This window comes from Cinclus cinclus, chromosome Z (genome assembly GCF_963662255.1).
Source record: "Cinclus cinclus chromosome Z, bCinCin1.1, whole genome shotgun sequence".
In the NCBI taxonomy this organism is placed as follows: Eukaryota; Metazoa; Chordata; class Aves; order Passeriformes; family Cinclidae; genus Cinclus; species Cinclus cinclus.
Window position 1 is genome coordinate 39,440,637 of NC_085084.1, and position 23,673 is coordinate 39,464,309.

A 23,673-nucleotide genomic window follows, 5' to 3' on the forward strand; every position below is an offset into this window, starting at 1 on the left:
GGTGATACAATTTAACAGGTTGTGGTGTGGAACAGCACAAGGATTTCAAAGGTCTGAGCAAGAGGTGACGACATGGTGGATTTTGTATTATGGGGCCATTTCTGGAATCCAGAGCCTGTGCTCAGTAGTGCTGAGGCAGAGCCGTTGGTGTGTGGTGGGTGTGTGAGGCTGATTTACACCTCACAGCTGACATAAAGACACCCAGGCACTACCAGCGTTCATCCGACCTGAAGTCACAGGGCTTGTTTGGAACAGGTGGAGGCTTTTCTTTTTGCAGTCCTTTGCATTTTTTCCTTTGCTGAGTTTTTGGGTAGGAGATAACATCCAGTGGGGTGTCTCTACATGGGGGAAAGACAATGCTGCTGTCTGCAGCAAAACCAGTCATAAAAATCCATAACCAAACTATATATCCTACGGCTGATAGACCCCTGTGGGTCTTACAATTCTCCCCTTAATCTTCACTAGTCCTTCTCCTACTCCAGTAAGCGATCACCCCTCGGACCGGGCCGGTCCCTGCTCACGCCACCACCGGCACCCCCAGCCGCGGCAGCTGCTGCCCGCAGGCGGGAGCTAACGGGGAACGGGAACTAACTCCCACGGGAACGCGGAGCCCTCAGCGGGCATTAGCGATGGTGGCGACGCTGACGTTTGTTTAACGAGCGGGACAGGCGTCTCCTGGCCAGGGCGGACCCCTTTCCGCGCCCCTCAGCAGCCCCGATGCGGAGCGCCAGGCTCGCCCCGGCGGAGGAGCGCGGCGGGATCCCGGCGGCTCGGCGGCCAAGGGCGGGCGCTCGGCTCGACCCGGCCCGGCCCGGCCCAGCCCGGCTCCGCAGCGAGGGCACGCCCGCAGCGTAACCCCAGCCGGGCCGGGGCCTCCCCGGGGAGGCCGGGAAGGGCGGCGGGGCGGGGCCGGACGGGGCAGAGCCGAGCCGAGCCGAGCCGAGCCGTGATGGAGGGTGCCGAGGCGGCCAGCCTGCTGGGGGAGCGCAGCCTGGGGCCGCCGGGCCGGTTCAAGACGTACCGGCGGCGGTGGTTCCTGCTGGCCGTCGTGTGCCTGCTGAACTGCTCCAACGCCATGGTGAGTGCGGCCGGCTCTCCCGCCAAGGACAGCCGCTCCGCAGCCGGCCTGGCGCCGGGTGGCTCCTCCGGGGTGGTGGGGAAGGGGCGGCCGCCGGCGGCCCCGGGTGCCCGAGCGGCAGGCGGAGGCGCAGAGAGGGCAGGGCACGCAGCCCTCCCCTGCCGCCTCGCCGTGCCGCATGTCTGCAGAGCAGCTCTGGCTGCTCCTCCTTCCGCTGCTGCGGAGGGAAGACGGGCTGATATGGTTCGCCGGAGAAAAGCCACCTCCTGTTTCTTCCTAGAAGCAGCCAGGCAGTCCTTAGGGCTCTGCCCCAGTGCCCTGTCTCAGATCCACCCCCTCATCCTTGGAGCACCGGGACTCGGTTGTACGGGCACGGTTCAGGGAAGCGTCAGCCTGGCCGTGGCCGTGCTTTATGGACGGAATAAGCGGCTTTTACTTTGGAACTTTGTCGTTCTGGCTGTGACCTCGGCCTTCACGCTTTCCTTTCTGAGCGGGGGGATCCGGGACACGGGGAGGTGGTGACGGGGGAAGGGCAGGATGGGGCGGGAGGGTGTGTGTGATCTCCAAGAGCACAGCAGGAAGTACCGCAGCGTCAAGTCAGACTGGGATGACACAAAATGTGTCCTGGAGCACAGCAAAAGTTGCTGCCGAGTCCAGTTCGTAAGCCACGGGGAGACAGAGAGAGTATTCATCGTCTGTGAGGGTCACATGCTCTAGCCTAGGAATAGCAGAGTAGTGTTGAAACGCCGTGGTAGAGGAACAGGAGTTAACTCTGCTGCATTGCTGGCCTGTGACAGCAGATTTATCTGGTCAGGAAAAGAAGCAAGCTTCCTTTCAGGGTCTGTTGCATACACAGAACACTATGGAAGTAATTCTGCATTAAGCAGATGGTTGTATGAACTTCTTTTTGCCTGCTCTTACTTCCTTGTTTGAGAGACTTGAAAAAATTGGATGCCAGATCATACCCTACCTGTTGAACAGATTTAAATTAAGCTCAGCAGTTACAGAGATAAACCCATGAAGTTTCCTCTTATCAAGGCTTAATATATTAAAAAGAAGCCCAGATCTTTGCTCATCAAGTCATTGAGGACATTGTTGATAATTATCAGACTGATGTAGAATTATTCATGATCTTGAGGATTACCATGCTCTGAATGCGGCCTGTCTGGCAGACAAGATCAGGCACTGCAACCTGCAAACATTTAAATGCTTTGAAGGAAGATTAGGTATTCCATGATGCAAGAGTGTTGGAGTAGAGAAATGGAAAAACATAGTGAGAATTTAGCTGTATATGAAAAAAAGAAAAAGCACTTTCTCAGTGGAAAAACAGTATATCCTTTAAGAGTGTAAAAAAGTGTGCTGCAGAAAAGCCCCACTGCTTGCTTGCAGTTAAATTGGCAGAGCAGAAGAACGTTATGTGGCAAAATATAAACGCAAACTGCTAGAAGTGAATGGTGACAGTGGGTGAAGGAAGCTGCACCAAGCCTTTTCCAGGATGTCTTGTCAGATTTTGACTTTGCTGGAACCTTAAAAGTGAAAGTGGAGGGTTTCTTAAACAGATCTTTTCAGTACATCTGCAAGTATTACTGTATCCTCTCTGTGTTGCTGAAAACTTTGTAGCCCTGGAAGATTGAGGTGTTCTGTCTTCTTTTTATCTTGACAATTTCCTGACTACCACAATATTATTTTTCCATAGTATGAAATTAGGTGAGAACTTTATGACTTCAAGACTGGGTGCCTAATAATCCTCGAGTGGAATTACTGTTTCTAAGCCATTGCAAAGATCTGGAATGGCAACTATGCTGACATATACAGTTGAAAGCAAACATTTCCTGATACTAAAGTTGCTCCTGAAAGTTCTTGATAAAAATCACATTAAAGTGGATGGAGTGGTTGAAAGTCTGTGAAATCAAAGTTGCCATTTCAAAGTTCCAGATGAAGATTAATTTACCAGTTCTGAGGCGTGAAAAATTGCCCTTCAAGTTAAGATGCGTCAATTCCTGTGCAGATGTTGCATGCAACACTTTGTTCTATGTACAGCTGTGTCAGGCTATCTGCAAAAGCATATAGTAAGGACACATGACTTTTGAATTGTCTGACTTATTTGCTGGACCTCATTTGCTGGACCAAACTCCCAGAATGTTGCCTTGTATTCCTCACTCTTGTCCATAAACATTCAGTTTTCTATTAGTGGTCTTTGGTGGCACTAACAGTGGCAATCAGGAGACAGTACTGAGTGGGGGAGACTTTCAGTGTCAAGAAAACAAGGTAGAAGCAACTTAACTGCAGGACAGAAGATTTGGTCATGCAGCAGGGGGGCAGGCTGAGAAAGGAGTATTTCTCAGCCTGGTTTAGGGTGTTGTTGAGCAAAGCCAGATCAGACTGTGTGGTGATGAAAGGGGCACTCTTCCCTATATCCTGCTTCTCCTCTTCATCGTGTGAAATCCTTTCATTAACTGCAGCAGAGTGGGGTTAACATGATATAGAGGCTTTTACACCAACAATAAATAGCCCCTTACTGATGCTTCTATTACTGACCTAAGTTTAAAAGCCTCTGTCTCTCCCTGCTGTACAAAGTGGGTACTACCTTAGCAGGAATTTGTTCTCATTTCCTAAATAGGGCTATTCTGGGAATTCCTAGCTGCCAATACAGTGTAAAAAACTCCTGCCTTATCTTAAGAAGGCCATAAGCAGACGTCAGCATAATATACTTGCTATACTTGTTGCCTGAAGTCGTGGGCAGCGAGGACATTCTGACCACAGCTAAGCACAGATGATTTATCCCCATTTGTCTCTTGCAGCACTGCTGATGGGGCGGGGTGTAGGTGTGACATATCTGCCTGTGGTTTCTCCCCAGATTTGTTTTCCGAACTTATGCTGTGGTTTTGAGTGTGATTTTTTTCATCTGAAGGCTTATTTTTTAAAGAGTATTCATGGTGTGCTTGCAGATGCTGTAGCATATAGCTCCTTAATTTATTCCTCCTGCCTGTGAAGTTGAACGGGTGGCAACTTTTGTGTTTCACAGGACTGACTCTCTCTTGCTTTAGCACTGGGGACACAGAAAAAGACAGAAGAATGAAACTGAGAGTTTTTACTGCCTGGTTCTGTGTTCACCAGCATGACCAAGCTGGGGAGGAGCAGGGGAGCAGAGGGTTGGAGCTAACTCATACTCGGACAAGTGGTTATTGACTCACCAACTGGAGTACTTACACCACCTCTCAGTGTTCTTGGGAGAGGAAAGAGAGCTGCACAAGTGGAGCCTGGCATGCTCCAGGGCAGGGTGCACACGCTCCTTACCCATACTTGTCTTCTCCAGCAGTGCCCCTGTAGATATGCATGCGCACGCAGCAGCTGCTCTTTATTCCTTCTACTTCTCCTGAGAGCTGTAGAGACTAAGAGACATCTTGGCAAGGATCTGGCTTTTTCTGAAGATCACACCACTGTCTTAATGTCCTAGACAACTGTGTCAGCATGGGTGCCTTCAGCTGAGCACAGAGGCTGTTTGCTTCCAAACTGTGTGGGCCTTTTACCCTTGAAGATGAGGACTCTGATATAAGGGCATTGTCATCCAGTCTCAGGGGGTAAAAGACAGCATCCATGTCACAGAAAGACCTCTTACATCACCATGTAAGCAGTGTTCAGGTGCATGAAAGAAAGCATGCTGGAATTGGCAGAATTGCGGTAGGGAAAGCCCATGTGGGGACTGGCGAGCTGTGCTGGTGCCTCTTACGAAGCAGAAGCTCCTGTTTCATGCAAAACAACCCCCTTGGCTCCTCCTTTTAAAACTATACATAAAAGGTACTGCAGGGGCATTTCTACAGTCTAGTCAGCTATACAGTATGTCAGCAAATGAGAAAAGCACTCCATATATATATTTGCTAGCTGATACCACCACAGACAGGGCAAAGTGGCCTGATTCCCTCCCTGGCTGGTTGCATGTGTTTGCCTTTCTACAAATACTTTGCTTTCTACTTTTAGAATCTTGATTTGTTCATTAGGAGAGTAGGCACTGATTACCAGCTTGTCTTTTGTGAGGAACATGTTTGGCACTGCTTCTGGCACGGCTGTGCCTGGTTATATGTGTGATGCATCAATATATTGTTGCTGCACTTTGAGCACCAAAAGTTTCGCATCTGTCTTATATGCTGCCTTCTATGGCTCCCACCTATTGTCTGCCAAAGTGTAGAGCCTGTATGGAGTCCTTCCTTCAGTCACCACCTTGTTGCCATTGCAGACACAGAGCTAGTATCTCACAGCCTACCAACAACCTCCTGCAGAAGGGTGCAGAAGGACAAACACTGGGCTGTCTTGGAATGAGTAGAGGGAAATCAGATCCTGCAGGTGAAATAGGTCCTGGAGAGTCTGTGTGGGAGGGATGGTAATAGGGTGGATGAACTGAACCAGGAGAAGATGGAGTTATAAGGGGAATGAGTGCAGGAGGAAAACAAAAGGAGTTAGGCTGATTCTGGGAGGAAGAGAGCAGGATACATGTCTGAGCATCAGCTATGAATTTACATGGATATCAGTAAGGGCAACAGAAAAGCTTATAAATGGGAGTCAGGATGAGAACAGCTGTAACCTGTTTTGATTACAGGAATGTCCATGCAGGCCTGCAGTTGTCATAGATCATGATCATAGAATCCTAGACTGGTGTGGGTTAGAAGGGACATTAAAGATCACCTAGTTCCACCCCTCTGCCATGAGCAGAGACACCTTCCACTTGACCAAGCTGTTTATCCAGCCTGATCTTGAACGCCTCCAGACATGGAGAGTCCATGACCTCTCTGTGCAACCTGTTCTAGTGCCTCACCAACCTTACAGTAGATTTCCTAATATCTAATCTAAATATACCCTCCCTTATTTTATAGCCATTCCCCCTGGTTCTATCACTATATACTTGTGAAAAGTTCCCCTCCGTCTTTCTTTTCAGCCACGTTTAATGGAGATTAAGTCTTGGTTAATGGAGAAGGGAGCAAGCAGTCTTTGGGAGGTGCAGGAGAATTAATATGTCAGCTAGAAGAAGATTAAAGCAGAGGGCAAGAGAGCTGAAAGTGGAGCCAGTACCATTCCCCACATCAGTATTAGTCAGATAGTTTGAGTGCCAGTGCCCTGGCCCTGGTGCAAGCTTCATTGTTAAAGAAGGTGTGGAGGGGGGCCTTCTGTAACTGAGGATATGACTCTGGGTAGAAAACATTTCTCTTTTTTTCCTAGTTTTGGGGCATGGCTCCCCAGTCAGCCAGCTGTGTGCAGTGGGAGTTACAGCTGTATTCCAGTGCAAGCTGCAACAGGCTTATGGATCATCAGAAGCTCTTCTGTCCTTTTCCTCAGCTGCTGAGCACAAGTTTTTATAGTGAAGAGTGTGTGCTGAGGTATGTCTTCCAAATCAGACTAGCATGCACTGAAGCTTTTGCTATCTTAAAACCTAGAAACCACAGTGAGATGAACATGTTTCTAAGGCTTGAACTCAAAAGAGGAGTGTAGGAACTAAAATTCCTGCCTTTGGAGAAGAAACAATGTCTGTTATTATGCTAGCTGTTCCAACATCCTGCTGGATGCATATTTGAAAGGAGGAAAAAGTCCATACCAAATGTTGAAGGAGCAAAATTTAAAACATCAGTGAAATAACCAATGATATTGGATTATACTACAGGAGGAGCTGTAATTTGAAAACAACTAATGCAAAATCTTTGAGAATGCTGGGGAAGTGAGTTTGACAAGTGTCAGGGGATGGAGCTCACAAACTCATTGTGGCTCTTTGACTTGCAAAGGCAAGAGTCCCTGTGATTTAGTGGCTCTGCATGGGCTTCCATATAAATCTCAATTAACATGCAGTGGTTCAGAAAGTGAACTACTGCTGACTTCCATCATCATCCACTCCAGCTTGTGCCAAGTTGAGAATTTTGTCAAAGTTTGCCAAAAGGTTTTCATTAATTGTAGCACTGGCAGGACTTTGAAGGGACCTAAGCTGTAGTAGGTGAGTGAAAATTGCTTGTCAGCCTCGCAGCCAGGAATTGATATTGTGGCATCTCTTGAGCTGCCTTTGAAGAAGTGCACGTAAGCATGGATGAAGCAGTGCAGTGTGTAACAAGAACTCATCTTCTGTAGCTGACGCTGAGACTCTGGTTTTGCGTGGCCTCTCAAGTAATGGAGCTACATGCAGCTTGACCATACCACAAGGGTATGTTTCCCCTGCACAAAGTGAAGCTTGTGCAGGAACTGAAAATTGCAAGGACTGAACGACCCTTCAGGGACAGAGGTGTGTCTCTGTTTCTCCTTCCTTTATCTGTCCCAGAAGCAACAAGCTTCTGGGGTCTGACATCCTATAACCCCACATGTTCTCTCTCCCCTTCCATCTGTCACTTTGGTCTACTGTGGTAAGCCTTGATACAGGCCATTCAATTAAGACTTGTACTTGATTCTTGTGAGGCCCTTCCAACTCAGAATATTCTGTCATTCTGTGATTCTGTGGTTTTGGTGTGCCAAAGATAAAGACAATGGCCTTTGGGGAGTGGCAGAGGATGGAACTTCTCTCTGTCTCTATTCTGCATCTTTAGAGCTTACAGGGTTTTGACCTCACCAGGAGAGAGCTGCATCTTCTTTACCTGTTCTACCTGTGGAGGCCTACCTCAGGGCAGCCCCTGAGTAAGTACCAGCCTTGGCCATGGCAAGTTATAGAAAAATGTGTTGGATAAGGGCTCTAGCTTCCAGCAGAGAGCTAATTAACTACTGTGGGTGGAGTTACCACAACTGGGAAAACCAAGAGCAGAAGGTGGCATACTGACTGTGTATTTCTCTGCGTAGGCAACACTCCACAATGCTGCCTTTTTGTTGCAGGGACATGTGGTGACTTCTTTGACTATAGTTTCATCTTGAGCTCCATTGCCCAGTTCTGAATTTCTTTGTTAGAGCAACACATGGTAAACAATGAAACATACTTTTTCTCTCCAGAGCTGTAAGCAAACACATTTCCTATTTTGAGGGACAAGCTCAGTCTTGGACAACCTGCAACTTTCCACCATCCGTGCTCTCAACATGGATATGCTAGGACTGGAGCTCTTACTCAGAATAGGAATGTGGGGCACCTCTATGCTTTGTGTTCTGCAAGAAATGGTTTTACTAAATCTAATGGGATTGTGCCAGTGCTCGATCCCATATCACCTAGATGCGTTCAGTCACTGAACAGAAAATGCTGGGCTCTGGCTTGTGGCATCAATTTCCTAATGATGTAATGCATGGTTGAGCATGTTGTGAAGAGGAGCAGGAGGGGTGGAAAATGTACCTGAAGCTGGCTTACAAAATGTATCATCTTTTTAATTACAGTGTTTCCTGGTAGAGTGTTTCATCACCACCACCAGTAAGTGGAAGGCTTAAGGAACCCAGAAGTGCTATTGCTGGAAATACGCAGCTGGGATTTGTTTAGCAGAAGTTTAGCATACCATAAGCAAATTAATGCTCATGCCTTAGTAATGTTTGTAACATCTAAACAGTTACATTAGCATTAAACATTTAAACTCCCATCCCAGTCTGATGGAAGTCTGGAAAGTGACCTGGATTAGCCTCCTTGTTGTCTAAGAGTACAGTTTCCTTCAGCACCTAGCATCTTCATTCATCTGACTGTAGAAGCCGAGTAAACACCAAATCCATCCCCTACCAGACCTCTGAATGATGTCACACAGGTGTGTCTGAGCCCAGCATGCTGATGTGAGCTTTGAACTGAATACAGGAGATACAATATGGCAGCTCCTTTCGAAGAAGAAAGGGCTGATGCTAGGAGTCCTTGCAAGGCTGCTGAGAATATATTCAAAACTTCTCTTTCACTACTATTTACCCATTGCATCCCTGCTAGGCTAGCTAAAGAATGATTTGCTAAAGAATGGCTATTGTCATGCAGTGACTCTAGGGAGAAGAAAAGTCCATTTCCTCTTCTGCTCCTGTCTAAGATGGTAAGTTTTTATGGACCTTATCATGTAAGAAAGAAAGCCCAGGCACACTGGAAATAACAAGAAGCAGTTTTTAGGAGCACACCATCCTCTGAGGTTACCCAAGCCTTTTTCAGTTACATATAAACACCACATCTGATGCTTGATGCAGGTTGCAGGCTGTGAAGAGGAAGCTTGTAATGACAGAGGGGAGTACCTGGACAGTGACTGTGGCTGCAGTTCTTTGTAGAAAGGTATAACTTTCTTTTTGTAGAAAGGTATAACAGAAATGTTCACATTTCTGCAGACTCTATAACCGTGGGTATTCAGTAGCAGCAAGATCATCTTCTAACAGTGAGGTAGCCTGTAATTGACATTATTGAATGGTTAGGCCATTTGACAGGTTAGACCAGTATTTTTTAAAAGCACAAGGATGCATCTTGGCAAAGAATCTACAGAAACATCCTCTAACTTGTAGTACCTCATTTTCTTTTTTGTGGATGTGATCTGAGAACCTGATTTGAGGATCAAGCAGTTCTCATCATTCCCATAAGAAACCAGAAGCAGACAGAAACGATGAAATCATTGTCTAAAACGAAGTCTAGGGAGCTGTGTTCAGATATGGCACTGGAAGAAAAATGTGGACAGTTGTTGAAGTACCTCTTCTGTGTGTACCTCTGTGTTCTCATACATACAATAATACAATCTCTAGTACAGTACCATAATACAATTTTCTAACTGTTGAGTGTGTGTCTAGGAAGGCAGGGCATAATGTATCTCTTGCTGACATATAGTAAAGTTGTTGTCACAAGGCCACATCCAGATGTTACTAATGGAACTGAAAATACCAAGTTTCAGAGGATCTTAGCTGCAGAGAGGAGGTGGCAGATTCTATTTTGTTTATGTTAACACAGAATGAGTCCATCTGGTTTCCGTCAGGCAAGTAAGTGCATCAGGGCCAATGTGTTCAACATGGCGAAAGAAAAAGGTAGTCTGACTTCTGCTTTTGACAGCCTTCAGCATCAGTACTAGGGGATTGGGGATGAGGCAGTGAAATGTATGGGGTGCTCTGGGCTGAGTAACCGCAGACACTGAGGTCTTGAACTTTTATTACCAGCCTTAACATTACAATTTCAAGGGGAGACTAAGACAGCAAGCCTCCTCACAACTCAGTTTGAGGGGATGAATTGCTGAATTACTGTTCTGTTGGAGGTTTTCATGCTTACCCATTTTTGGTCTTTGTTTTGCAGCTGTGGCTGACGTTTGCTCCTGTGGCTGATAAGACAGCTGCTTACTTCCACATTTCCCTGGAGTCAGTCAACTGGCTCTCAATGGTGTACCTCCTCATCTCAATCCCATTTGGTCTGGTGGCAACATGGGTCCTCGACAGTGTGGGGCTCCGCTGTGCTGTGAGTTGAAGTGTTCTGTTCCCCCGAGGAAGTTTCACCTAGAGGTAGCTGTAGATGCACAAAGCAGTAATGTACATACTTTGAATAGGAGTCTTGCCAAATGCTGCAAAGAATTAGCACATTGAAAGCTCTATCCTAGTTCAATCACATCCCCTCTCTAGGAGTGGTGGAGAGAGCAGTGGGAAGAGTCAGAATAAAGCTTCGTGTTTGTCTTTCTCAGCTTTAGTTTTCATTGTCTTAGACAACTGGCAGGGACAGATGTTGTGAGCTGACTCTGTGAAGAGCTTTCTGCAATTGAGTCAGATATGCTGCGGAGAAGTCTTAGCACCACAATTTTGTTGTCAGGACCAGTTTAAGGAATAGCAGGACAGAGTGCAAGCAAGAGACTCCTGTCAGGTCAGAGCTTGGTCTCTGCAAAGCCAGCTTGTGGTCTCTACACAATCCCAGAATTGTGTTGTGAAAAGCAGCATTGAAACACTAGCATGCGAATAGAATAGAAGAACATTTGCAGGATCCATAAGCTGAATGATTAATTGCCATGATCTTTGGATTGTCATTGCAAAATATGGGTGATGGCGCAAACTTGACAGCAAGGTGTAATTAATAAACTCCAGATTTCTCATCAGTGTGGTTCTTACATGGGGCTGAGACAGTCATCTTGCTCCCCATCACCCCAAGACACTCCCTAAGGAGGCAGGTTGGATCAGGAGCATCTTGCAGTGGCCTAGAGGGGTTGGGATGGTCTGCAGGCAGTGATTACTAATATGCAGTGTCTCCTGAAGAGTATTTGAGACCTTGCTCATGCTAATCTATTGTATTAAGTTCAGCCCTCAGGCTTCAGCATGCAAATCCTGTTTGTTTCTGCTCACTGCAGGTGGTCCTGAGTGCATGGCTGAACATGGTTGGTAGCATCACCCGGATGTTCAGCGTTCTGAAGTTCCTGAGCTGGGGTTCCCAGAGTTACTGGTACCTGTTTATTGGACAATGCTTCTGTGCATTAGCACAGCCTCTTATCATTTTTTCACCAACGAAGCTGGCAGCACTATGGTTCCCAGACCACCAGAGAGCAACAGCAAATATGATTGCATCAATGTGTAAGTGATAGCTGCAAAGTAACACTGCTGCCTCACAGAACTTGCTAGCAATTTGTTTGCCTTTCAGAGGCAGCAGGCAGAGGAAGTCCTTTGTACTGAAGCAATTTGCTCTTGCAAATACAGCTCCACCCAAGAGTCTTGTAGTCATGTGCAACAAAACAGGTGAACAAGAACTGGGTATAAGCCATATCCAGGTGCAGTGCTCAGTATAAGCCACCCAGACTCCTAACCTTCTTCCTCTCTTCCAGGACCAGGTTGGCATCTTTGCGTAAATATCACATAGGTTGACAACAGCCCTTAATGTTACTAAGTCTTTAGTGACCTTCATTTTGCAGTTTCTTAGGAAGGTGTCTTAAATTACATTGTAGTGCCAATGGTCATGGTTGCCAAACTCTGAGATAAGGCTGCTATGGCAATTTTGCCCACCAGTTCATCCAGTAGGAAGGCTGAGCACATATTCCTAATTGGTATGTATGCACACACAGATAAAATACACTTGTCTGTCTGCACAAACATGTTGTGGATGCTAAATGGCAGGACTGTCCATGCAGGAAGCACACCTGCCTTGCTAAGTGCCTGGAAGCTGGGCAACTGGAGGAGAAGCACCACATAAGCTTGCTGTAATCGCATTCCTCTCTTGGTTCCTTTGGGCACAAAGAGACAGGATACTCCACTTGATAGACCTGTTTCCTCCATTCATGTGACATTTTATCCAGCAGCCAGAGAAATCTCTTCCTCTTTCCTCCAAGGACTTGAGAGGTCCTTCAGAAACTGGGCTGGCTTACTGGCTCCAGCTGTGAAGTCTCATAGTACCTGCATGTGTCTGGCAGCCCCATCTGTCCTTCCCACAAAACAGCCAGTAGCTGCTTTCCCTCCCCATAGCCTCAAGCTGTAAAGAAGAGCACCTCTATGCAGCTTTTCCAATGCTGCTGCCAGACTAGAGCACAGGCACTGTTTTTCAGCAAGAATGAATCTGTGATGTCAGAACAAATAAATTATTTTTGCACTGCTTTTCCTAGAATGGGGTGGATATGATGGCTCACCTGCTTTTCCAGTGCTGAGACAGACCTTCACCTCCCCTTGTGAGAGAAGGAGCTCTGATGTCAGTGTGGCATGAAACACTACCAAGGAACCACTGGGCACTCAGTGCTTCATTGCTCTGAAGGACTGCAACCTACAAACAAAGTGCTCTTTTTAAATGAGAGAGCAGCCAGAGAAGCTAAAGAGCATTTTGTTCATGCAACATCCTCAGTCTTTACAGAACCAAATGAATCTAACTATGATGAAGAACAAACCTGAAGAGCAAGGAAAAGTGGAATCCCAAGACCTGAAGCTGTTCAGTGTCTGGCATGTTAGGATGTCACAGTGCAGGCTGAATGGGCTGTGATGATTGTTGTCTGCTGCAACACCTGCATATTGCTCTATGGAAGGCTTCATTTAATAATGCCTGGTTACATACATAATGTCTGCTGTACAATAGCAGGATCTCATTTCAAGAAAATTGTAATAATGTCTGGAAGGAGCATCTACCACAGCCCCAGTCATTTAATCCGGTGGTTAATTAGCTCATGGCAAATGTCAACATCTCAATCTCTCTTTATGCCCTGTGTATTCAGTCTTGCCGCACCTGTCTGTCAGGTAGTTATGGACAAAATCATCTCTTCTTTTCTTTGTCTTGAAAGACTCAATGGCTCCCACCCAGCCACTTTACAGCCAGATTTCTCTTTGCTTCTTCCCACTTGTCTCCATTCTTCCTGTTGCTGATGTGAACTTCTTGTGTCATCTTGCTTCAATTTATCAGTGCCCACTTCCTGTGTAATTAATGCTGAGCAGCACTCAGCATTCCAGTACTCTCAGTATCAGTGCTGCCTACAGAAACTGGCTCTACAGCCTTGTGCTGTTAATGCCTATGGGTAGGCTTCCCTGGGCTTTTGTGACAAATATGAACCTTACACCAAGGATCCTGCTGAGCAGCTGAAATTACTATGACTCAGCTGTCATAATGATTAATGACTCAGCTCCTGAGTGCTTGTTCTAGCCATCACTTTTAGAGAGTTAGAGAGAAGCAGTGTAGGGCCAAGAACTCATTCCCTGTGAAAATCACAAGAAATTCTCCTGTGTCAGAAGTAGAAGGAAGAGTAGAGAAGTAGAAGATGTCTGATTACACTGAAGTGACCTCTGTTTCATCCATAGGAGTCTTCATTTACTGAAGTCTGTTGGTATGTCATTTTCTGCACCCTGAAGACTTTCTGTGCATCAGCATCACTGACCACAAAACACAGCCTCACTGCAGAGTACCACAAGCTACTCCACCAGCACCCCTGGCTCATAATGTATACTTGATTAACTCAGTGACCTCCTTTCTATTCATAATCTAGGCTCTTCCCAGGAAAAGAAGGCAACTGAAGCTATGTAATTACTCAGGTGGTCTCAGTCCTTTCAAGTTTAGCCCAGTGCTCACCTATACTTTTCCAATCCTCATCTACACTTTCTGGAACTGCTTCAGCATGTTGATAGTTCATGGAAACAGCTCACTAGTTTACAGGCAGTCCCTTACAATGCCCAGTTGCATTTTATCCCAACAGAGAAGAAGCAATCCATCTCCTTGGAAACTTGGAAAACTTGTTTCCACGTACTTAGAAGCAGGTAGTATTTCACCAGCATCTTAAGCTAGTACTTTCCCAAGCACAGAGTAGAAATACTAGAGTTGTGTGCTATAGGATTATTAGTGATGTTTTAGTATCAGAGATAGAAAGCAGCTCTTGGAATCATCTTGTCCAACCCCCTGCTTAATCAGGGTTGTCTAGACCAGGTTGCCCAGGTTTATGTTCAGTCAGGTTTTGATTATCTCCAGGGATGGAGGTGTACCAGCTTATCTGAGCATCTTGTTTTAGTGCTGGGCACAGTAAAGAGGTTTATATTTGGGTAGAGTTTCCTGTGTTACACTTTGTACACCACTGAGTGAAATCTGATGCATCCTACCAGTCTCATGGATTTATGTGTGTCTGGCTTATTTAATTCCTCCAGCCTAGTCTTTCTCCACTGAGGGTAAATCTTCATTACTTCAAACTTTGTCTGGTCTCAGAGCTGAAGGTCAGTCTTGCCAATCACAGAAGATGTGAAGAAGGCATTGAATACCTTGATGTTTTCTGTGTCCTTTATCTCCTGCCCCATCCAGCAACAGGCCCAAGGGTACTTTTCTCCTTGTCTTTCACCAGACTCATCAGGCTGGCTTTGCCTTTCTTAACCCCATCCCTCCACACAAGTAGAAAAGCAGCTTTACTTGTATGCCTATTTGCAGAATGTTGCCTTAACATTAAAAAATTGTCACTTGCAGTTCTGGATATTCCCAAGTGGAGTCCCAGGAGTGCTGCTTCACTCACTGCTCAGCTCCAGCCCCATAATAATACAACTGCCTTTTTTACAAAATCTGCAGGATTCTCTGCTGGCATGTAATTTTTGTAGCTGGTCGTGGAGATCAACTTGTATACCTGACTGGTCTTTGCAAAGGAAGTATAAATGCTTGGAAGGCCTCAGGAATGACCTAGTTTCCTTTTAGAGTGCTGTTCATGGCCTTTTGCAGAGAAAAGTAATGGCATCCTGGTAACCCTCATAAAGGGCATTGCCAGCAGCTCTGAAGAGCTGTGTCTGGTTTTAGATTCCTATATATAAGACGGACATGGACATATTAGTGTAAGTGCAGATAAGCCACTAAGACAATTAAGGGAAAGGAGCATCTGTCATGGCAGTAGAGGCTAAGAGTGCTATGGCTGTTCTCCCTTGAGCAGGAGAATCCTTTGCACAGTTTATACATGCCTAAGGGCATAGAGGAATACAGAAAGAAAAATACCTGTGTAACTCTTGGTATCTAACACCAGGACAGATGACATGGATTCACCCATTTAAATTTTGTCCCTTCAACTTGACATTTACTGAAACAGCCTTGTTAGAGTGAGAACATCATAGTCCATAGCTGAAAAACAGTTCACAGGAGTTAGGAGTTGAAGTGAGATGTTTTTATAGAATGGATTTCATGGGGGTGAGACAACAGATGTGAACGCAGTAAGACCATGCAGTCAGCTTCTCCTAATGTTCCCCTCCTGGTTTTTCCTATATATGCCTTGTTCAGTCCATGCAGTGCTGCATACGGCAGCTGTGGCACTGGCAGGCAATAGGGGTGGATACATGATTCTGACTGCTTGCATGAAAAAAGTGTTTCTCTTCTATTTTCTTCCAGCCAATCCCTTGGGCATTCTTATAGCAAACTTGTTGTCACCTGCACTAGTTCCTGAAGGAAAGCACATTCCATTGATGGTAAATGAAAACTGCTTTAATCAGTCAGCTGGGCCAATTTGGGTCCAGCTGATTTATTTGTTTGGAGGTAGTGGAGCTGGAAAGACTAGTAACTTGTCTTGTCCTTCTGTTGTGTAGCTGGGTATTTACGCTGTCCCAGCAGTAACAGCCTGTGCTCTAGCAACTCTGGGGATTCACGAGAAGGTCCCGCCAACACCTCCGTCAGCCAGTGCCACTAACTCCAACTCACAGCCATTCTTCACAGGGCTCAAAATGGTAAGTGCTACAGCATAGGGACTGCCATGCTGGACTAGAGGGATGCAGCCCTACAAGACAGGGATATGCTGAATGATCTGCTTACAAAGCAGACTCTGAATGCCACTCCCCCAAACCTGCCATGGAAAGCCCCTTGAAGGAGATCAGGATCCCTTTGTTTTTCAGCAAGTAGAAGCTCCTCACAGCAAAGCTGCAAGAGATGCTATCTGACCATTCAACTGTGGGCTGGCACCTATTCAGATAATTCAAACAGGCAGACTTGGGCTAATCCAAGAGGAGCACACAACCTGAGTCTTCTGAACAGATGTAGTAACAGACAGGATACCACATGGCGAAGAAAAGGAAGAATTTGAGCACTGAAGAGTTCCTTCCTCACTACAGGGTCCCCATTGTAACCTATCCTCTGGCTGAACTGACAGGACAAAGCCATACTTTTGTCAATGATCATGGGGTTACCTTGTTAGCATTTTCAACTGAGGAGTCAGAGCCACTGACCCTCAAGTCTGCTGTCACAGCCAGAGAGACTTTTTTCCTCCTCCACTTACTTACATTAACTTATTTTTTTATAGCTCCTGAGAAACAAGCCGTACATAATCCTGGCAGTGTGTTTTGGAGGAGGAATTGGGATGTTCACCTGTTTTTCAGCTCTGCTAGAACAGATCCTTTGTGAAAAGGGGTATTCAAATGTGAGTCTTCTTCCTTTCTCCCCATTGTCCACATTGTCTGTGATACAATCAAATTGATTTTCCCTCATAAAGGACTGAGAGCAAAATGAAGATAATTGAATATGCTGCACTCTCATATCTCATTTGCTTATGTTATCTAATATAGATTAAGGAGTAGATTAATCCAGAACACAGTCAAACTCTTAGTATAATAGATGACCTGGATTTTTATCATTTTCATTACTGCCTGTGGTCAGGCTCCCATTTACAAATGAAAAATTTTTTAGGAAAAAAGAATGTTGTGATTTTTCTAAGCCGCTCCAGAGCACTCCTATCTATGCAGCCTTCTGAGTAGAATAGAGTAGAATAGGGCCTCAGCAGGCCCTAGAGGGAAGCTGAAGACCAGCTGATGCAAGCACCTTTTCCTCTTAGCACAGATTTGCATGAAGGCAGTGGTCACTGGTACTGTGACAGCTGTTTCTTCATCCTTCTCATGACACCAGCAGGTGCTGCTTTTACACAGTATGTGCACAGCTGGTTCCTGCTGCTCTCTTCCTCCTGCTTATTAGGAGGTCCCCTGAGTTCAGGTGTTTCCTCTCAGCAGGCTGCACTTCAGTCCTGGTGTTTGTATTGTCATGGGGGTCCTCTTAAAACACCTCTCCAGCTGTTCTGTATGCAGATTTACATGTCTGGTCTCTGACATACCCTCTTCAGCTCCCAGATCTAGTATCTGACTCAAGACTCCATAGCCAGGTCACATTTTGCACACTCCATTGGCTTTTAACTGGAAACCCCTTAAACTTTGCTGCCTTGCTTTCTGTGCATCATTATTTTATCTCTGTGTGACTGGCTTGTCCTGGCCCTTTAGACCAGAGAAGCTACTCCACATAACCTTTTTTTCCAGTGCCCCTGAGGGTCCTGAAAATGTTTTCCAAATTTTTTAAAAGCTTCTCTGCTTTCAGGATTGCTGTCTGCGTTTGAATTCTTATGGAGCTGAAGAAGTGCTACAAGCAAAGGGCAATCACTGCAGGCAACAGAGCATGTACCCTATTCTAGCCATTGCTCACTGCCTCTCAAATTAGACTTTGACACAGCTGGTGTCTCCTCTAATATGCTTTGGATATGCCAGTGCAGGTCCCTAGTAAGAAAAGGGCCAGGAGGATAATTACAGACATCAGAAGGTCCCAAGGCAGTTGGGCTGTTGCCAACAGTGTGGACAAAGCACCTGACTGCCCCTGGAAGAGCCCAGTGGCTCCAGGCTGGAATATTTAATGCCAGGGAACTGCTATTGCTCTGCATCCAGCCTCCCTTGACAGGTGTACAGACAGACTTGTCATCCTTTGTGAGTGCTGTCACCCCGCTGTCCCCACACACTTGTAGAAACATCTGGACTCTGTCATTTGCTACTCAGAGCCCTGTGAAGGCCTCAGCTACTACAGTGGGCAAGGAAGCTTAACCTATCTCAGTAAGTGAACCACTCGTAGCTGGTAGATGGGTCAGTGGCGTTAAAACCTCTTTCCTAACTGCTCTAGTTTCTCATTACTTGTTCTTCTGCCCTCCAGGATTTTGCTGGCCTGAATGGTGCACTGTTCACAGTCTGTGGTTTGCTGGGTGCTTTCCTGCTAGGCATGTATGTTGACCGGACAAGGAAGTTCATAGAGTCCACCAAGATTAGTTTCTGTCTGAGTGCACTTGCCAGCATCATGTTCGCAGTGGTGAGTTCTCCCTTGCATTGTGCCATTCCTATGGGCTTATTTCTGTTGCCACCTGATAAATCATCAATTTAAACTGAGGTCATTTGATGTCATAGTGTTTATTAAGCCCTGTGTTATCTTTGGGATTATCTCTTTGGGCTAGGAATGTTTTAAAGAAAAACCCTTTACTGAGGATTTGACAGTCACTGTGGAGCCTGAGACAGACTGATTTAGGATATAGTTAAATAGGCATTATTTGACTTCCCTATACTGGATCACCGTGTTTGCTTACTGACTCCTGAGACCATTCTTAAAAACAACAACAACAACAAAATAAAAAAAAGGGAATTGTTAAGTATTTATATCACAAAAATTAACAAGAATGTCATGTTTTTCCAACACCTGCCTTTAACAGTGGTGGGTGTCAGGGTTGTAACATTAGTGGAGAAAGAACCTAGTTATATTATAGTTCTGAAGTACTTTCTTGAGGGGGACAAGAGAAGCAGAAGAGGAGAACACTTGAATTCAGCCAGGAGAGGAAAGCACAACCTGGAGACTTTACACCCATGGGGCTAGGGTACAAATACTGCACTCAAGTACAGCCATTGCCAGTGGAATCTGAGGAATCTGGTCATGACACACAGCACTGCAGAGGACCCAGAATGGTGCAGGTTTCTGCTTTCCCAGGACTCTTATGCTGTGCATTTCTCCTCTGTGACAAAAATCCCAGACTTTCTTTAGAGGGTGATAACACCTTCCCTGGGGCCCAGACCCCAGAGATGTTATCTGCATTTGGAAGAGACAGACAAATGCAATGCTTTTGTCAATACAGGACAAGGTGCCTAAAGCCCTTGCATTTTCTGCTTTCACATTCTGGCATTAGTTTTGAGGATGATCTGAATACAAGTCAGCTTGCCTGGACTCAGGTAAAGCACTAAGAAGGCAAGAAGCTGTGTTAGGAGCAACAAGCAAACCTGTTCCTCTTTCCCTTCCCTCCTCACCTTCATACCATATGGATGAACTGTTAGTTCAAACTAGTAGAACAAAAATCACTCATTCAAATCCATTTGATCCTTTAGCGCTTTGAACTCAGATTCCAGACACAGAGTTTTCCTTGACTTAACCAGTTTAGCTGGACCAGGTTTGTTGCCATGCCAGGACAGACACCTCGTGTTCCTCTGTGGGAATTCATTACATGGTCAAGGAAGGCAGTACCAGCAGTATAGTACTTGGTCTATAGTAACATTGGCTGGACAAGGTCATACTCTTTTCTCCAGAGTTAGGGTAAAGGCTGTTCTACACACTAAACTAATCTCCAGGGTTTGTAAATATTTCAGGTGGGTTTTTTTGTTTGTTTGTTTTTTAGCTTGGGTCTTTTGATGTTAAAATCCCAGTGTTACAAACGCATGTCTGACTGATTTTCTTTATCACTGTGCTGCAGCAATCCAGAATTCTCACAAGTAACCTAATGCAAACATCATTTCCAAAATGTTAATTTGCTATGGGACAAAGGTGTGTGTTTCACTTTGCCCTAGAGAGATGTTGAACATACTCCTGGTAAGTTACTGACCAGTCAAGTTACTGTACTACAACCACATCAGTGCTTTTCAGGTAATTCTGCTGATACTTTCTTTACTTCACTTCAACAGATAGGTCTCCATTTTGTAGCCTTTTGTTGACTCTAGAGGGTTGAAAGTAAAATTGATTTCAGGAAAAGGTAGGGAGTATACTGATGAGTCACCCCCTGAGACTTCCTGCAGGTTAAAGGTTCAGAGACTTTCTGCACAGTAGTGCTGACATTGAGACTTTGGTACTGTTTCTGTTTGCCTGCAGATTTCTCGGTTCAGACATCAGGCTATTGTGTTGGCCATCACAAGTTCGCTCTTCGGTTTCTTTGGTTTTGCCATCTACCCCATTGCCATGGAGCTGGCTGTGGAGTGCTCCTACCCTGTAGGAGAGGGGACATCTACAGGCTTGATTTTTGTTGCAAGGTAAGAAGGCAGATTAAATCCAATTGATAGATGAGCTTGGGTTCCAACACTCATACACACACAGGGGTGTGGGTGCGGATAGAGAATAGCATAGACGTTAGTGCTTGCTGTCCTGCTGAATGTTTTTCTGGTGTCTGCACATGCCCCTGGGAAGGGGAGCTGGCTGGCTGAGCCATAGAGTTGAAGAGCTAAATTATTTAAAAGACTATGTGGAAGAGGCGCAAGAAAAGCAAGAAAGAAAATGAAGGTGTTCCTTGGTTGGCACAAATCATGATTTAACTATGTCCAGCACCACCTGATTTTGAAGCAGATGGGGTCTGCATGCCTGACAGAGGCACCTATTCCCATAAAAGTACAGGGATTAGTCAGTTCCCCATGCTCTGTTGAGGGAGATGGGGCTCATCAGTCCCTGAGTGATGGTGACTGTCCTTTCAGTTACCAATTGACCTGCCTAGGGCTGGCTCTGGACTTCAGCAGGAATGACTTGCTGAAGCTCTAAGCAGTGGCACCAGAGATCTGATGCCATGTGTTTGTGTCAGGTGGAGGTGCAGCAGCAAGAAACATCAGTGAGTGGCATCAGACACTGCCTTTGAAGGTTGTTGTCTCTCACTGGTTGTGGACTTAGTGACTGCTGCTAGAGAGTTGTGAATGAGGAAGAGGGTGAAGCCATAGCCTTTTTTGCATCATCAGTCCTGCAGTGAGAAGTGTTTCCAAGTCTCTGCCCAGTTAATATGCCCCAGCTTTTTGACAGGTGTAGTTCAACAGCTGCTCACATTCAGAGAGACTATGTAGTGGTCCTGCCACACTGGCCCTGTGTCTGGAGTTGACCTGGACAGAACCAGTTAACCAAATACCCAGGCCAGAGGAATCCAGCAGTAGTTTTCTCTGCTAGAAAGACCATGCTCCAGAAAGAGGCATAATTCTCTTCCAGCTGTGGAAGGTGACCTTGTCTGCAGCACCGGTACTTCAGGCAGGTAACATAACTGCATGTTATGTAGTAACATAACATAACTTCTCCCCACAGCCAGATTGAGGGTGTGATTTTAATGATTCTTCTACAAGCTCTCACTGTCCGTGTCTCTGAGGATCCATTCTCCACCTGTGCCCTTGACCAGGATGGAGCCCTGGACTGGACAAGTAAGTATGTCATTGGAAAATTATGCTGGACACTCACTTGCACCCCACATGCTCCCCACTCTCCTCCAGTTCTCAGTGTGAGGTAACCTGCAAGTCTGATTCCTATTGCAGCCTCTTCTAACTCCCTTTCTGAACCTCATGGTACACTCCTTGCTGCTCCTGGTAAACTAATTCTGCAAGATTGACATGGAAAGAACTCTTTAAGGTGCCATAAATGCCACTGCTGGCTCTGGGTTAGAATTTTTCTTGCAGTCACCCTGCAGAGACTTGAGTTTCATAAAGCTAGAAAGCAGCTGTTCTGAGGGGAAGACAGTGTCCATGTAGCATAACCAGGGTTTGTTTTCATATCGGAGGCCAAGATTACAAATGTTGTGACTGAAAGCTACATCCCTTTCTTCTACACACACAGCTTCCTGTGTTTGTAACATACTCATACAGCTTTGTTCTGACTTACTCCAAATTTTTCTTCCTTTCCTAGCTGGTCAGAAGAGACAGCAACTGAGATGAACAGGAGTGCATAAGTGTTTTCAGTGCAGGCTGAACCCTAGTCTTGATCTCTCAACTGGTTCATGTTTATGTAATACTGACATTTGGGGACACCGTAAGCAAAGGCTGACCATCACCTATTAAATATATCCTGCTTGGCTGAGCAGAAACTCTCCAAAATAAGGTCTACTAGCTGTAAGGGATCAAGGCTTCATAATAGCTGTCCCTGAAAAGCAATTTGACTGCTTCATCTCTGAAAGCCTGCAATTTGCCATTTAATCAGATCAGAGCTGGATCTTGGGATTAGGTACCCATTCCTATTCCTTTTGTGGTATGATACATACAGGAAAACCTGTGGAGAAGGGAATGAAAATATTCACTTGGGACACTGGTGAAATTAGAACTGCTTCCAGGCTCTGTTACATAGTCTTCTAGATACACTTTTTATTTCCCTTCAGAAAAGTTTCTTTAAGCACAAATTTTTTTTAATAAAAGTTAATGATTTTTTTCTACACTTTGCTCTCAGATGATAACAAGTACTACCTGTGAGGACCTGTTCCCTTGTGGAGCTCAAGTGATTTCATTCAATCTGTTTTGTAATGTTTTCCACCACCCCCAAAGACACAAATGTGTACACTTACACAGAGACACAGACTCCTACAAGTACAATGTGTGCACTAGTGTGAGACCTCCAGCCTGGGGGGGTCACGCTGGACAGTGTTTTGGAAGCCCTCCACATTTTACCTAAATACTCTTCCTACTCCTCTGTTAGGTAAAGCAAGATTTGTCTTGTTACCAAACTGGTAATGTCCCACTGTGCTCTGCACCCTGTCTTCAGGGGCATCCCTTGGGAGGAGGTCAGACAGAATGTGCTGTTTTGGGGGATTGACCCATATATTTCTACACCCATGGGGACTTCTGGATTTGCTGCCTAAAAGCGTATCTCTCTCACAGCTCCGGTACTGGTGCTGGCTGGCCTCTGCAGTGGTATGGCTTGCTTCTACGTCATCTTCTTCCACACTGACTACAAGCGGCTCCATGCTGAGACAATCAGTGCTGATTTGGCCAAGGCAGAAGATACAGAAACAGAACATGTTCCTGAATCCTAAACAGGCCAAAAAGGGGATGCCAAGGATCAAGGACTCAGACTAGTGGACATGGACCAATCCTGAGCTGGTACACTGGGATATCCATGTCATGTTGCACACAAGCAAGGACTAGAGCAAACAGCACCTTTGCTGTGCATGTCTCAGTCTTCTTTTTATATGGGGATCTGGGCTGTTAAGAATGGCTGTCCTGCCAGAAAGGTCAAAGTGGCAATAGACATTTATGCACACAACTAGAATTTTTAGCTGAATTGATTCAAGCTAAAGAAATGTCAGTGGAGGGTAGCACCATATTTTGGCCATTTTTTAATTTTCATGTACATGGGTCAAGGGTGAGGGTTTCAGAGAGATGGAAGCTTTGCCTACCACAAACCCAGAAAAAAACTTCTATTCAAGGACTGTGGTACAGCATAACCACGCTTCTGCTCATGTTGGAGCTAATTGTGCCTTTTAGCTAAAGGGCAGTAGAAGCTAGAGCATCCTTTCATTCCAGTGGGGATATATAAGTATGTGATCTGTAAATAC

At 45.6% G+C, this 23,673-nt stretch overlaps 1 protein-coding gene across 1 annotated transcript; it reads left to right on the forward strand.

Moving 5' to 3' along the window:
* Positions 1–949: 949 nt before the first annotated feature.
* On the forward strand, positions 950–23,193 carry SLC49A3 (solute carrier family 49 member 3). Its single transcript, XM_062513290.1, has 10 exons — positions 950–1,078; positions 10,248–10,406; positions 11,281–11,500; positions 15,738–15,814; positions 15,932–16,069; positions 16,639–16,755; positions 18,297–18,449; positions 20,262–20,419; positions 21,444–21,556; positions 22,997–23,193. The coding sequence occupies exons 1-10, from the start codon at positions 950–952 to the stop codon at positions 23,149–23,151; spliced, it is 1,419 nt and encodes a 472-aa protein (XP_062369274.1). The 3' UTR covers positions 23,152–23,193.
* The last annotated feature ends 480 nt before the right edge of the window (positions 23,194–23,673 follow it).

Bases quoted from the DNA above. Each gene is read 5' to 3' on its own strand.
- SLC49A3 (XM_062513290.1), top strand. From the start codon at position 950: ATGGAGGGTGCCGAGGCGGCCAGCCTGCTGGGGGAGCGCAGCCTGGGG. The intron at 16,756-18,296 runs GTGAGTCTTCTT...TCTGCCCTCCAG, and splicing joins GTGAAAAGGGGTATTCAAAT to GATTTTGCTGGCCTGAATGG. The intron at 20,420-21,443 runs GTAAGAAGGCAG...TTCTCCCCACAG, and splicing joins GGCTTGATTTTTGTTGCAAG to CCAGATTGAGGGTGTGATTT.